Raw genomic sequence first — 17,117 nt, 5'->3', positions numbered from 1 at the left:
CGTGATTGCAATCACATGGATATTGTTTGCTTTTTTTTAAATATTATTTATGGATTCCTTCAAAGAGGCTCGGTTTTCCAGTGTTTCTTTTTTTTTGTATAATTATATTTTTTTAAATTAGCCTTGATAGCTTTAAAGAATAAAAAATAAACAAGTTGAAATTTGTTTTTTTATATTTTTTAAATAGTCATTAGACGATATGCCAGGTATAGATAAATTTTATTCAAAAGACTTTCGGTCTATGTGGATTATTTGATAAATTCTTACAAAATATTTTCAATTGATAAATTCATTGTTGATAAAATTGATAGATATACGTATATATTGTCGAGTGAATTGTAAAGTCGAATGATTTTTTTTTTCTTTTTTATCATTTAGTATTATTTGTTTTTTTTAAATTTTCAAAATACTTTTTCGCCAAAGTATATTATTCTCACAGCCGTATCCAAATGATATATGCTTATACTCGATTAAACGCAAAACAATTAAAAAAAAATTTAATAATTATATATATATATTTTTTTTTTGTCTAAATAAAAACGCAAATTAATAATAAATCCCACGGTGTGATAAAATTGACTGATTGTTTTTGAATAATTTATTTAAGAGAGAAAAAAAAAAAAAAAAAAAAAAACCATTTTGACAATACTCGATTTCAAAAATCCTAATCACATGAATTATTATTTTTTTTTTACTTTTTTTTTTATTTTCTACAAATATTACGATATGATATTATTACGTTTACTAATGTTTTTTTGTTTTTTTTCTAAATTAATTTTTTATTAAATCTACTCCCGTGCTGTTTAACTAATTTAAAATTTATTTCGCTCACTAAGCTATCTAAAACTGATATGATTCATTTACAATATTAATATATTTTATTAAATTAATAAAAAAAAACCAAAAACGCGCCTAATTATGACAATTGAATTTTTAATATTTTTTTAACTTAAAAAATTTATAGAGTAAAGAGAAGTAGTACAATTAATTCAAAATAATGTCAAATGACATGTTATTGTAAATTTAATATTTATGAATTTTGTTTAAACATAGCGTTAGGCTAATTAAGCACTTTTTAATTTTTTTATATAAACAATTCCATTGTAATATTGTGAATTTGTTGAAGCTGCATATTTACAATGTTTTTCAAATAATATCAGGCCATGCATACTGCTAATTTTTGTTGACTTTTTGTTTTTTATAAATCAAGGTTTTATTCATTTTTGAATGCTACATAAATATTTATAAATTACAACTTATAAACTAGTTGTATTGTTATAAATATTGCCTCAAATATAAACATTGTTTTTTAATTGTCGCGATAATCATTCACTCGTTACGTTTTATTATTCACTGTTGTTTTTGTTATTTTCAATTTGATATTATCATCATTTTGATGAACAATATTCACTGGTTTATGTAACTCATTTATTCTTTTATTTTAAAAAACAAATTCTATTCTGTCTTTGCCCTATTGTATGGCCGAGAATTAAAGTCTAAATTCAATTTAATATATTTAAATAATTATTTATATTTAAAAATTTAATATTTTTTTTTTTTAATTGATAGCTGTAGATATTGGTTGATTAAATGAACTTAATCATTTTGGTTCGTGTTAATGATGTCAAATTTACTTCATTATTTTGTTAATATATATTTTTTTAATTATAAAAACATCCCTTGACCCGACAAAATATTGTCAAGGGATACTTATATACTGTTGTCAAGGTCCTTTGTTTTTTTGTTTTGTTTATATTTTTTTTTTTTTTAATTTTAATTTGATATAAAAATCAATTCACTTTTTGCGGATCCGTTTAATCGAGGTCTCATTTTTTTTATTACTACAGTTTTTTAAATTCTCAATGTAATTTTTTTTTTTTTTTGAAGCATTGCAAAGAGTTAATTATAAATATTGTAGATAAAATAAAAATTTGTAATTTGATACGTTGTCGGAGTGTATCGTAAATCAATGTCCATTGAAAGATAATTAAAAAATAAAGCTGGACAATGATAAAATATCAAAATAAATATTACAAAACTCTTTGCAAATTATCAATATATATTTTTAAATAATAATAACGTAAATTTTAAATAATCAGACAATCAATATATTAAATTGAGATTTCAATGCAGTAGTAATAAATTCTCAATTCGTGATTTAATTATTTAAAATATAATAAATAATTCAATATCCAATTGAATAATCATCAAAGTACAATTTATCATTATTAAATTATTTTTTTTTCTTTTTTGATATGTTTATTTTTAAATTATAAAATTAAATTTACTTTTTTTTATTTTTTAAATCACGATATTTGAAATTTAAACCTCGACGTTAATCAGTTATATTTTTTTTTTTTCTATCTTCTATTTTCCGGGTTAATTTAAAAAGAAAAAAAAAAAAAAAAAAAGAGACTCAATCCCAATACGGTTGTCCGTCACAAGAGTGTGATTTGGTCCAGCCTTTTTCTACTTTTTTGCTCATCACAAAAAGCAGAAAAAAAAAAAACGCACAAAAACTAAACTAAAAAGCAAAAAAAAATAAAAAATAAAAAAATTCAGCAACAGACTTAAATGAAGATTATTTTTTTTTTATATCTCTTCTTTTTTTTCCTTTTTTTTTTTCTAGTATATATATTCTTCTATCCGTAGGGCCAAAATGTGGTCAGCGGTTGTGACGATAATGGAAGTTGTGCACGAGTTGTTAGTGTCGCTTGAGGGGTTGTTAAAGTTGTTGGTAATGGTAGTAGTGATGATGTAGATGATGTTGATGCTATTGGTGGTGGTGGTGGTAGTAATGCTGTTGGAGGTGGAGGATGAAAAATTCCAGGATTTGTGATAAGAAGATGACAGGATGAAGGAAGTGACGTTGATAAAACTGGTGATAATGCAATTGCTTGTGTTGCACTTGTACTCATTCCTCCTCGTGTTGATAAGCACAATTGATGAAGACCATATTGATGACCTTGTTTGATGTAATAACGCTGACGATTTATATTTATATTATTATTATCATTATTATCATTATTATTATTATTAATATTATGATTATTTGGCTGTTGTTGATGTTGGAATTTTTGTTGATGTTGTTGATGTTGTTGATGATGATGATGGCCCTGGATCACCTCGTTATTCTATTCACTATCTTGTTGCATTTTCATATGACCATTACCAGATGTATTATTAGTACCACTTGTACTTGTACTACCAGGTGGAAAATTTGCTGGTATTGTACGTGATGATGAAAAACATAATTTCATAATATATGGAAATTTACCATTACTATTTTCTAATGCAGTATGATTACATTCCATAATTGCTGCAACAGCAATACCAACACTATTAAATTCAATTAAACCAGATGATGAACGTTCTGATTTAAGTGGAAATAATTTAACAGTTGTTGGTGTTTCAATTCCATGATCAATAAATACACGATTAACTGTATCCTCAGTTAAATCTGGTGGTGTATTAAAAAAATGTACTATTTTTGATGGTGGTTGTATTCTATTTTTATTTGCCATTGCTGGATTGAGGAACCTTTTTTTCGTTTTTTTATTGTTTTAATATTATTTTTTTTTAAAAAAAAAGAAAAGAAAAGAAAATTGAATTTAAAAATCAGTGTCAATTTTATTTTATTTTGTTTTTTTTATATTTATTTTGTATCGATACTTTGAGGGACAATTTTATTTTTTCCAATGTGGAAGGTGGTAAAGATCATGTAGATAAAAAAGAAGAAAAAAAAATTATACATAAAAAAGTTATTCAAGTTTGAAAGTATTAAATTTCTTTTTCCATATTCTTTGTACGACCCAGAAAGTTTCGATAACACAAGCTTTAAAAAAATAAAGTTATATGCACTTTGTGCAAGAAAAAAAAAGCTTAAAAAAAATGAAAAATACCTGTTATTTTTGCTGCCGGTGAAATCCTTAAAACTAGCTGTTTTATCAGGTAAAATATATGGATTAGTAACATCAGCAAGAAATGCTTGTTTTGAAAATCCAAGTTGTAATTTACCCTCAGTACCAATAGTAATATTATTTAAATTTTGTAAACATCTTTCAACAGCAACACCATCACCCATTTGTATCATTGCACAACCTTCTTTTGTCTTTAAAAATTTTACTTTAGTAACATTACCATAAAGACAAAATAAATTAAATAATTTATCTGTGTTAACTTTATCTGATTGTAAACCATAAACCATCATAACTGATCCTTGTGTTGTTGTTGGTGGTGTTTGTCCAATACTTGGTACATAGCCTGGTCTTGTTGGTGTTGGATGTAATGGTTCACGTCCAGGAAAATCATTTTTAATACTATATCTTTCAACATATGGCTCTGGATATGTTGTTGGACCATTAAATGTTTCTTCATAACGATCATGTCCAGCACCTGGTGGAAATGTAACTTGTGGTGTAGATCCTAAATTATAATAGTACATATACATATAACAATTTATATTTATCAAGTCCAATTGAACTGTTGAACTCTTTTTTAATTTTAGCAATTTTTTTGTTAAATTAATTGACAAAATACTTGAATTTATTTATTTATCTCTTTTGTTTTTTTTAGTCAATTATTATTATTTAATAAAAAACTGTAGCAATTTTTAAAAACAACAGGCAAAAATAATTTTTAATAATTTTAATTTTAATGAATTTGTCACGCTAAAATGTTCCCAACAATATAATTTATCTCGACAATTAAATAAACAATAAAAAATACAATTGAAAAATAATTATATCAAATAAAATAATAAAAAAAAGCAGCAAGCTTTTAATTATCTTGTAATAGTTTAAATTGAAATGAAAAAAAAAAAAAAAGTTGAAATATAATAAGACAAATTAAAACATCATTATTTTTAAACTAATTTAATATGATAATCTTGATAATATGATATTTACCGTATGGCTGTGGTGCAGCTCCGTATCTCGGTTCAGCCAAAAGTGGTGCCGGTCTTCCATTACCACTGGATTCATTTTTATGACCACTTGAGCCTAAAAACAAACATTGAAAAAATTAAAATTAACAAACATCACTGCAGTATATATAAATATCAAATAAATTATTCCAAGAATTTATTAAACTTAAATTTAACAAATAATAATTTTTAAAAATAAAAAAACTACTCAAACAACCGCAAAAGCAACATCAGCAAAAAAAATAAAATATAATATAAAATGAGAACAGAAAAAATAAAATACAATTGCACCTTTTGAGTCTTGATAACAATCCAATTAAAAAAAAAAATACATTATTAATGATTTTTAAAAGTTTTTCTTTTTCTCTTCTCACAATGACTTTTTTTCATTTGTAAATATATATATTGATTGGGTTGATTTATCAGTACGCATTAACTTACCAATAAATTAGTTGATATAAATATGTTGATTATAAATAATAATTAAAATGTTGGCTCCAGATGATTTGGCTCTAATCAAATGAAGAAGTATTGTCGTAGACCTGCCTAAGAATCACCTCGCACTCACCGGGACCTGTTTATTTTTCTCTCCATTGTATCATCAACATCATCAATATCATCATCAAGTCAACAAAGTGATGGCTGCATCTGCACACAGACAAACATTCCAACATAACATCTCCCTGTAATTTTTTTATTTATTTTTTTTTTTTTTTTCGTCATTCACGAATTATCCTTTTGCATTTCGTGCAAATTTTTTATATATTTTTTCTTAATTTTTGAATTATAAAATTAATCATTAAATCATTTAATTTTTTAATCTTTTTATTGTTTTTTTTTTTCCTCAAATTGTGTTTTCAAATAAATCGTGTGAATGAACAGTAGGATTATGAAATAATTTAAAAACAGTTAATTGTTAAATAATTATAAAAATTTAATTATTCATAATTTATGCAAAATTTAATTGTTAAATATTTGTTATAGTCATAATTATTGACTGGGCGATTTTTTAGATTTATCGAATGTTTGTCTGTGAGTGCAATTTTTTTTTTTTTCGCTAGCCTTTTGCAAATGGCTAATAATTTTTTAATTAATTAAATAATTTTACTGATAATTTCACGTGTAAACAAAAAAAAAAATCTAAATAAATAATGCATTTAGTAAATAAAAAATATAAAAATGTTTTAACGATGTGCAATATTATTATTGTTATTTATTGTTGATTAATTTTGTTGATAATTGATGCTGGTGAATGGAGGGTCCCCGGGCAGATCTACTCTTGAATATTGTATGTGTATCATATGTGATGATATTCATTTGTTAATGTTGTGACGTTTATGATGTTAATAGCTTGACAATATATTTATTTATTTTTATTTAAATATCTTGATGTTTTTTTTGTTTGATTTTTATTATTTAAGATGATGTGTGTAAATCAAATATGATCTCTTTTGATCTCTTTGAAAATTATCACTGTGTCTGTGTTAAAAAAATTTCTTTTTTGTTGATTTATTTTTTCTTGTACATTTTATGTCTTTTACTGTTCATTTTTATTATTCTGTCATTTTTTTCTTCTTTTATTTTTATGTACTTATATTTATTATTGTTATTATTACTTTGGCTTTTTCACGCCTCAGTCGACTTCTTCATTTATTCGATGACAAATATGTCTTGAAAGCTTTGTATATCTATCACTGAATTTATGACAAATTAATTGACACTAAAACATGTTGAAATAATTTTTATTTTATTTTTATTATTAATAATAATAAAAAGTAAATAAAAAAATATTTCTAGTTTTATTATTTGATTGATTGTTTTTATTTTTTAGTTGGGTTAAAAAATATCTTCATTGATGTGTAGATGTATTCTTGCTGTTCTTGTAATGTATACATTATTAATATATTTTTATTTTTGTTGTTGTTGTAGTTGTTGTAGTTGTTGTTGGTAATAGTGATGATAATAAAATAATTGTGTTTTATTAATATTTATTTAAAAAGCAGTAATATGCAAAAAACAAACACAATTTAATTGATTTTTCATGAGTTATTTGAATATTATATTTATAAAACTAAATGCATTCATTAAAATAATAATGAAATATCACATGCAACATTAACTTTCAAGTTGGACAAGCATGATTGACAGGATGAGGATAAATAAAATCTATTAGTACATCAAAAGTGAATATGTATTTTAAATTATTATGTAGATAAAAAGTATAATATATTTTTAGTTAGGTGTTTTATTTGCAACATTGAAAAATATATAAAATAGAAATTTAAGTATAATAATGACAGATAGTCGTCGCCAAATGATTTTTAACAACTTTAAAATAAAATAAATAGCAAAAAAAAATTTATAGATTTTAGCTAAAAGCAAGATGTGAGTTAAATAATCTCAGCATCAAAAAACATCACGGTAAGACATTCATCCAACGGAGGATACATTTCAATTCAATCCTTCTAAATGTCTCTTAAAGTAAGTATATAATAGTTGAAATATATAAAACAGATAAAATAATAATAATAATAATAAAAAAGTAGATAGTGCAAACTTTGACAGATGGAAATCGCAAGAAAAATAAAAAAAAATAAATAAAGATAAAAAATGTTGGCCTAGAGTTGAAAATAGACTGTTAAGGATAAAATTGGAATAGGAGAAATATAACAGAGTCAAAAATACAAAAATAGTAGCATTAAATTTTACTTGCAGTAACTATATCGACATATGTATAATTGAAATAAAAAGAAAAATAAAAAAGATACATAAAACATCAAAATCAAACGAAAAAAAATTGTAAAAAAAAAAAAGTTTAACTTAATTATTATTTGAAAAAAAAGTTATATTAAATGACATTAAGACTCACTTAAACTTGGTGTTGTATAGTCCCAACTTTCAGCATCATTTTTGTAGACATTTAATTTTGTTGGCTGAAAAAAAAAAAAAACAGATAATAATTATGTTAAATGATATTTATAAAAACATGAAAATATTATTGTTAAATTAGTGTCAAATATTTTAATGTAATAATTTACTTTTAAATAAACACTTGTATAAATTATGTTTTTTTTATTTTAAAATTGGTGTATATATTTTATAAAAAATTAATCTAAAATTATAGTTAAATCAACGATTTTTGTTGGCATGTTAAATACTGGAAAATTACATTCCTGTCAAATCAACGTCACGTTACTAAAATATTCGTGTGACTTGCAAAGATCAACATACATATTACACAACTTTTATAAATTTATCAAATCCATTAACATCTTTATTAAAAAAATTTCATTAATTTATGATCTTTAAAAAATATTAGCTATAAAATTTTAGCCCTTTATTTGTTATTCAAATTAAAAAGTAAATTTCTATAAAATAAAAAAAAAAAACCTGCCTGAAATATGAGTGTAAAATGTAGATAAGAATAATGGCCATAAATATCGCTATAAAAAACATATCATGTTATATACGATATTATTTTGACAAACGTAATAATTCATTTGAAAAAAAAAAAAACAAATAATAATAATAAAATTAAACTTTTAATCTTATATCGAATGGAATGCAACCGACAACATTTAGAGACTAAAAAATCCCTCAAGTGGTGAAGGAATCATCCAATTTTATTTTTGGCAAAAGCTAAATCTTTTACATCTACTTCGTCTTCTTCATCATTTCTCTATTTATTTATTTATCATCTCTTTCTTTTATTTTCATTTAGAGGTTTTTTATTTTAAATTGTCGTCTCGGTGACTGAAAGAGAGAAAAAAAGAGAAAGACTAGGAAGAACCGCCAAACCACTAAATCGTATTGCATTTGATGCCAGAGAGAAGAGCATTAAATGAGAGTATTAATTCAAACTGTTGGTTCACGTTGAAAGACGATGGCCCACCAGACTTTTCTCCTATTTTACACGCTCGATCGATAATTCCCGACCTGCGTGTGTCTCTCCTCACGTAATATATAATATTACATTTTTTTTAAATTATATATATATATAGAGTTTTTTTATTTATTTCCATTTCTACTTTTCCACTCGCTTTGCTATCCTTGCAGCAATTGATATATTTTTTTTTTTATTTAAAATTTTGTTATAAATGTAATTTTGCTTACCTTTGCAAAGTCAATTTTCAATGTGCAACAGCCAGAGTATATATCTGCACTGTGTAAAGTCTCTTTGGCTCTTGTTGCAGACTCAACAGATTCAAACGTGAATACATCAAAATTTCAATTGTTAAGGATTTATAAGTTGATAAAAAATAAAATAACAAAATAATTATTAAATGTAAATATTAATTTTTACATGCACAATGATTTATAATTTTAAAAAATAAAATTATATCAACTATTTTGTATAAAAACTAATTGAAAATAAATATTTTAATATTATCATTTAATAATTTTTGTTTAAATTTATGAATATATTTAAAGAAAATTATTATTCTATGAAAAAGGATATTCAACCATTGCTTGTACACCATTTTTTTTGAATATAACTATTCTCTGTACTTGTCCACATGGTGCACTGATTGCATGTAAAACTTCCTGTAACAAAAAATAGTTAAAATTAATTTGAATAAATTAAAAATACAAATTTATATAATTTTTTTAAAACAAATTAATCTGTCAATTTGTCGCACTATATCTTTCGACAAATTATTCGAAACATTTCAATGTAAAAAATAGAAAAAAATAAAAAAAATAAATAATAATCTATTTTGAGAATTTTACTAGTTAAATTAACAAGTATTTCGATTTGGTCTATCTCATTCCTGGCGCGTCGCTTGACCTCGCTCAACTCGATTTCACTGGGACATCACCAAGTAGCAATCCAAGTCACATCTTTTGTCGCTGCTATAAACCATGTCTTGCTTCAACGTCAATGTGGAATTGTTTTTTTTATTTTTACATTAAAATTTATCAAGCATTAAATTCTTAAATTCAAATGCATTTATTATTTTACACAAGAGAGAGAAAAAAAAGTATATTTTATTTGTCTTTCCTTGGCAAGAATTATCATGTGTTATTTGATGTATTATATTTCAACAAGACATGTCACAACATCCACATTTTATCCTATGAATTTATCCTAAAAGTTTTTATTTTTTTTATTTTTTTTTTCATCAACTTACAACTGTTATTGGATAAACTGGATTTATTATTGTAAAAAGTAGAACGTGATTGGGTTTATTATTGTCCTCTCTAAAACAAATAAAAATAAATAAAATTAATTAAAAATATAATTTATTTATGAAATTAATTAAATTATATGAACCTTTTACGCCTAGGCTCATCTCCATATCCACTGTACTCGTGATTCTGTAACAAAAACATAAATTAAATTAGTAAACAATATTAAAGTTTTATCATGAATAAAGCACAAAGTCAAATGAAACATGTGTGCTGTTATTGTCACAGAGTTTCAACTTGATAACTTGATAAATTAAGTTATATAAAAATTTTAAAATAACAAAAAGAAGTATACATTAATTAAATTTATGAAGACAATGAAGAAGAGTAAATTGTAAAAAGGAATATATATCAAAAGAAAATAAAAATAAAAGTTTAAAAGCTAATTTAAAACATCAAAAAACAAAAAAAAAAATTAAATAAAACAAGCAGCAGCAGCATATGTGTGCTTTTAATTCTTTTTAATTTTTTTTTCTTATTGTCTTGGAGAGCTTGAAGAAGATTCAAGAGGTGTTAGACATTTTGGCTTGAGTTGAGGTATTGTAGATGAAGACGACAAGAAGCAACAGGAATAAAAAAAAAAAAATATATAAAATACACACAAACACAAAAGAAAATATGTGATGGTTAAATGAACATGCACACTTAAACATAATGCATTAGTATTTTCAAGTTGTATTTGAAATTTTGGCATATTTCCAAGCACGCGCCAATAAAGAGATTAGCAAGGGAAAAACAATGTTTACATTTTATTGTCAAAAAAAAAAAATAAGATGAAGAAAAAATTAAAAAGCAACTGAAAGCACAGAGCTTTCACGAATCACCAACTTTTCGTCTTTCACATCTCATTTTAACGAGACATTATAAAATATTATTTACTGATTCATTTTTTTTTTTTTTTTTGTTACATTACTTTGTTTATAACTGTTATAATAAAATGTTTATTAAACCACATATAAACATTATAAAAAAACTCTTAAAAAGTTTAACATCGGTGAATAAAAAAAATAAACATTTAAAGATTATTTGTTTTTAAACAACAGTGTGTGTTTATTGCTTTGATATATTTTTTTTTTTATTTGTTTTTTAAGGCTAATAGTTATTGTCATGAATCATGATGATCATTGAAATATATTTATTGTTAATAAAGAAAAATTTCGATAATGAAAAATGACATACTTGAAAATAGATAATATACTTTAATATTGTTGAAATATGCATAAAAAGATTTTGAAATATGATAGGTAAACACAAACATATCAGGATGACAATAAGATCACACAGTGTGTACATTTTATCAGAAACTAGTTTACACATAGCCAAGTAGAAACTTGAATAAAAAATATATAAGAGGAAAAATTTTCTCGTAAATGTTTAATGGGGTCATGAAGAAAAAATATATCGATAAAATAAAAAATCATAGATAAAAATAAAAAAAAGAACAAACTGGTGAAAATAATTTCTTCGATTAGATTTTATTTTTTTTTATTTTTTTGTACGTTTTAAAGCTGTTGCCCGGTTGGCAATGATTGCGGCTTCATTTCCCGTTTGGCTCACCGCTCATTTTTTTTTGAATTATTTTTAAAAAATTTTTAAATCAAAGAAAAATAGACTGAATCGGAGTAAAACTCAGTAAAAAAACTTTTCTTTAATTTTAATTTCTTTTAAACTTTTTTACGATATACTTTGAGCCAATTTAATTTACTTCAATTTTCGTCAGAATTTTTCGGAGAAAAAACGGAGAAATTTCAAATAAAAACTCAGTAAATTACAAAAGTCGTAGATTTAATTTAAAAAATCAAGTTTAATTGGAATAAATTTAGTAAAAAAAATTGAAGAAATTAATTGAAAAAATATTTTACGATGTATTGTTAGTTAAATTTGATTTACTCCATTTTTGTTCGAATTTTTCCGAGAAAAAACGGAGCAATTCCGAAAAAAAACCCACTAAATTACAGAAGTCATAGATTGATCGAAAAAAATCAATTTTAATTGAAGTAAATTTAGTAAAAACTGAAGAACGTTTTGACCAAATATATAATAGGAAAAATATTTCTACAGTTCAATATGATTTACTCCGTTTTTGGCCAATAAATAACCGAATTTTTCCGAATTCTGGATGCAACCAGAATAAATCAGAATATTAATCGAAAAACAAAATGATATTCAGGGTAGAAAAAAGCCACGTGATTGAGGAAAAATAAAAGAATCAAGAGCAAAACAATGGAAACAAAAAAAAATTGATTTATTAATAATAAAATAATGAGGGTATGTATTTTTGTGTGTTGAGGGTGGATTTTGTTGAGTGTCATTGGCCTAGCCGTTTCAACGATTTATCGGAAGTGATGCGGAAGGGAAAGAAGAGTTGCTACATATATATAAAATGAAAAAAAAAAAAATATAATAATAATCTAAAAAGCTTTAATTGTCAATGTTCAAAATGATGCGCTTGCGCGCACGCACTGATACTAAATAATTTAAAGCGCATGTGCATCAATCATTGGTCAGATAAATATAAATTTTTTTTTTTTTTTTATATTTATATATTTTTGGTTTATGATACATCGTTGCACATCCTCTTTTTCTATAATTGCAATCTTTAAATATTTTTTTACAAAGCACTATGCAATTTACTGTTTTACAATTATATAAAAAAAATTAATTTGAATTTAATATTTATTTTTCGTTACGGTTTTGAGTTTAAAATACTATAAAAATTATATAATAATTGGTTTATTTTATTTTATTATTGTAACGGTTATTATATGTAATTTTAAAATGAAAAAAAAAAATAAATAAATTTGGATAATTTATGAAATGCAAATGATGATATTTATATGATTAAATTAAATAAATTAAAAAATCTATTGATAGATCATTTGATGATAAATGTAGTATGCAATTTTTGAAAATAAAATATGCCAAAAAATTAAACACAGCTGTTGGAAAATATTTGTACAATAATTTATCTCAATTTAAAAATGAAATAAAATTTATTTGATATATCAAGACAGTTAACACACACCCTTATTTTATGTTTTTAAATTTTTTATATCTGTTTTGACATTCAAGAAGGGATTATGCAAAATAAAAATCACAATTGTAATAACAAATAATAAATAACGTCAAATAATAAAGAGGGATGGTCAAGGGTAGATTGGTGAAGAAGACCTCGAAACAAATCGATAGAAATAATTTCGAAAAAAATATTATTTTATAAATAAAAACTAGAAAAAGTAAAGGAAAAGAAAAAATCGACAATAATGCAAATAAAAAATGAGCAAAGAAAGAGATGAGTAAAAAAAAATTGAATGAATAATAAATAAATTCATCCAATTTTCCAAACTGTTGTATGTCAAGTGATAAATTAAAATGAATGAAAAAAGAAAAAAATAAATAATAAAAATTGTCTTCAATCATTTAACATGCAACTTGATCATTAATTTAAAAATATATTTTATATATTGATATTTTATAGCGACTCGTGATATTTTTCAATTTATTATAAATATAATTTTTATTTTTCAAATTTATAATGTTACTTAAATTATTAATATTTGTTGTAAATATGATTGGTGTGTTATCGTTTTATTGATTAATAAATTCAACTACTGTATTTATTATTATTGATAAATATTATAAAACATTAATGGTTAAATGTAATAAAATAATGAAAAAAACCAAGGCAACACAAGAAACTACGGCCGGCTTCGTGAAATAATCAATAATACCTCCATGAAAACAGCGAGAAATAGAAAATAATTTAGATATATAAAAAAAAAAAAAAAATCAAATAAAAAACATATAAATAATATAAATAAATTATTACAAAAAAAAACTAGAAAATATTTCAAAAATAAAAAACAAATAAATAATTTAATTTTTAAAAAATAAAATTTAAAAATAGAAAAAAAAATAAAAAATACTATATTAAATATAATAATAAATTTTTTATTTTATTGAGCTTTTATTGAACGATGATTGTTTTATGTTAGAAAAAATTTTTATGATTAAAATAAGTGTTTAAAAATAGCGGGGGCATTAATAAATGGCGACGTATGATAAAAAATGATAACAAAATTCATAACGTAATAATTATTAGGCCAACAAAGGTAAATTTTTCCATGGAAAAAAAAAACAAAAAACACTGTAAACACGTTTAATAAACAATCAATTAAAAATGGATTATTAAAAGGCCTACTTTGTCTAAAAAAATATGTAAATAATTAAATTAAAAAAATTACAATTCTCACCCTGTGTCCAGTTTCTTCGAGTCGTTGTCTTTTTGAGTGTGGTCCGTCCCCATTGAACGCCATTCTAACACCGTTATATTTAATAATAATAATAACCAAAATAAACAAAAATAATAGTAATAATAATAAAGCTATTCACTGAATGCACTAATTATTAAAATGTATTTAAAACGAAACTTCACTTTGTAAAAAAAAGAAAAAATTCACAAAGTTCACAGAAACAAGTTTTCTTATCCTATCCTTCACCAAATCGTATCCTTCAAAATAAAAATATATGATAAATAAATAAATTTTATCAATAAACATGAGATCAACAATCATCGTTGAATAAAAATCACCAACAAAAAGCAAAAAAAAAAAACGAAAAAAACTGTCTCTATTTTGTTTTTTGTTATAAATAATCTAAAAATAAATAATAATAAATTTTTTAAAAATTTATTTATTTATTTTTGAGTAAGCTGACAGGTAGCCTTAGTAAGATTTTATACACGAGTGATGTATTAAGTACGTTAACCACTAACATCAAAAATAAAAAAAATTAATTAATTTAAAAATAAATGTGTAATAACAATTCAACAATGATATGTATACCTCAATAAATAACAAATAAATATATTTTAATATTAAATTAAAATTAAAAAACTATTTTTCACACACAATATTATTATTAAAAATATACTAAGATACGATGAAATATTGTTTGATTAAATAAAAAAAAATTGGGAGGGGAAATGACGAGGGATAATTTTCTTTTTTTGTTCTTTTATATCAGACAAAATTTTTTTTTTGGATAAAATTTATAAGTTAGTTTAAATGTAGTTGTAGATAAAGTATAAATGTGTGTGTATATGTATATTTTATGTGTGTGTATGTGAGTAAAGAACGCGAGCGACGTTAACGAAACGCAAACGCGCGTGGAATTGAGGAATACAGCGGTGTAAAATGAACCGTGTTGTTTGTCAGAGAGAGAGGGAAGCAGAGATTAGAAAAGAGGGGAACTGTTGTCTGTTAGAATTTTTATAAATAAATAAACAAATGATTAATGTATAATTAAAAATTTTTTAAAAATATGTATTTATATACTTTGGAGTTGACGGAAACAGAGAGGGACTAATGCCGGGGATCGAAACGAAACGCGGACTGACACACAATGGACAACGCGAAACACTGAAACCGCCGAAAAATAATTTTTTTTTTTTTTTATTATTTATCCCCCACTACCTGGGTGTACAATTATTAATAATGCCATCTACATTGTTTTAATTCAAGTATCAATATATTCTGATAATTCAAAGAAAACTTTCATAGAAAAAAAATCGAAATTTTTATTTTTTAGAAAATTTAATATTTTCGAAATTAAATTCATTAAATTTACTATTTAATTTACTAAATTTATTAAAAAAAATTTCATTTATTTTTTGTCTATTTGATAATTTGATAGTTTTTTTAAATAAATAAACAAAATTATCAATTTTACTTTCAAAATTTTGTTACTTTTTTAAATTTCATAATTTTTTTTTATCTAAAACTAAAAATATTTATTTTTGACTTTAATAATATATATATATATTTGTTTTTTTTTGTTTGTTACTTTTAAATAAACATAGTTTCAATTGAACACACAACAAACACACAAACTGGCTGGAAAAAAATTTCAAAGGAATAAAAATAAATATACTTTTTACTTTTTGTCTCAACGCACTTTATTTTAATTTAATTTCTTTGTTGAATTTTTTTTTTTTTTGTTTTTTATTCTATTGTTTGTTCTATTTTCAAGTTAGATGATTTTTCTATTATTCCATTTTTGTTTTATTTTTTTTATTTTGCTTTAGACGTAGTTTTAATTATTATTTTTTTGTATTTACTACTCAATTCAGTACACATCGAAAAGTTATGTACACACGTGCTAGTTTCACATTTTTTTTATTTACTTAATTTTTTTATTTTACTTCAAGTGTATATTTTAATTTTCATTAACGTTCACGTGGATACCTACATGGATTTTTTTTAAAATACAATTACAACGTTTGAATTTTTATCAATATATTATCTAACCGAGGGACAAAAAAATTTACAAATAAATAAATAAATCATTCTTTTTTTATTTCACATTTTTTTCATAATAAAAATTGTCATTTTTTAAAATTATTTATTAAGAGTATTTAAAGGTTTTTATGAAAATTATAAAATGTCAATAAATCAAAGCTAAAAGTGTTTTTTAAATACCTAAATTTAATGTCATTAATTTTTTAAATATCTTTTTTTTTTTTCTTCATTTTTATATTACTATTACTATTTCGAAAAAAAACACTGTTTATTTTATTAAAACATTTATTATTTCTTTTCTGTTTTTAAGTATTTCATTTGCTCATTTTATTTTTTTATTTTGGAAGACTGTATACTCAGTTGAAATTTGTCCTAACAAAATTTTATTTATTTTATTATCAAGGGATTATGTCAATGAGTATTACGATGAGGATAACAACAGCATGTCTACAAGCAATTTTAAATATACAAATTATCAGTGCAATACGACTTGTCAACTTTGATTTAACGCTAAATATTCTCCACTTTGATGATACCTTAACCATATCAAATTTAATTTAATAAAAAATCAATAGTTGCATTACTATGTTTACCAAATACTTTTTATTTGTTTTATTTATATTGCCACTTTTATTTTTTATTTCTATTTAAACTCATTCGTGTATTAATTTACAATATTGTTTCATCGATAGTATTTTTTATTT

The 17,117-nt window shown here is 23.1% G+C and overlaps 1 protein-coding gene across 4 annotated transcripts; it reads right to left on the bottom strand.

Moving 5' to 3' along the window:
• Positions 1-1,704: 1,704 nt before the first annotated feature.
• On the bottom strand, positions 1,705-15,531 carry LOC122857782 (heterogeneous nuclear ribonucleoprotein L). 4 transcript variants are annotated; one of them, XM_044160150.1, is made up of 9 exons: positions 14,359-15,531; positions 10,200-10,243; positions 10,057-10,126; positions 9,384-9,469; positions 9,038-9,134; positions 7,794-7,857; positions 4,908-5,000; positions 3,903-4,425; positions 1,705-3,540 (listed from the first exon to the last, which is right to left on the bottom strand). In XM_044160150.1, the coding sequence occupies exons 1-9, from the start codon at positions 14,428-14,430 to the stop codon at positions 3,135-3,137; spliced, it is 1,455 nt and encodes a 484-aa protein (XP_044016085.1). In that variant the 5' UTR covers positions 14,431-15,531; the 3' UTR covers positions 1,705-3,134. The 4 variants fall into 4 exon arrangements, with proteins under 4 accessions (XP_044016085.1, XP_044016087.1, XP_044016086.1 ...); XM_044160152.1 differs by having other exon boundaries at positions 3,903-4,395; XM_044160151.1 differs by having other exon boundaries at positions 14,368-15,531.
• Positions 15,532-17,117: the final 1,586 nt, after the last annotated feature.

Source organism: Aphidius gifuensis, linkage group LG5 (assembly GCF_014905175.1).
Source record: "Aphidius gifuensis isolate YNYX2018 linkage group LG5, ASM1490517v1, whole genome shotgun sequence".
NCBI classification, from domain to species: Eukaryota; Metazoa; Arthropoda; class Insecta; order Hymenoptera; family Braconidae; genus Aphidius; species Aphidius gifuensis.
The sequence above is the reverse complement of the archived record's forward strand: the minus strand, read 5'-3'. Positions and strand labels throughout refer to the sequence as shown.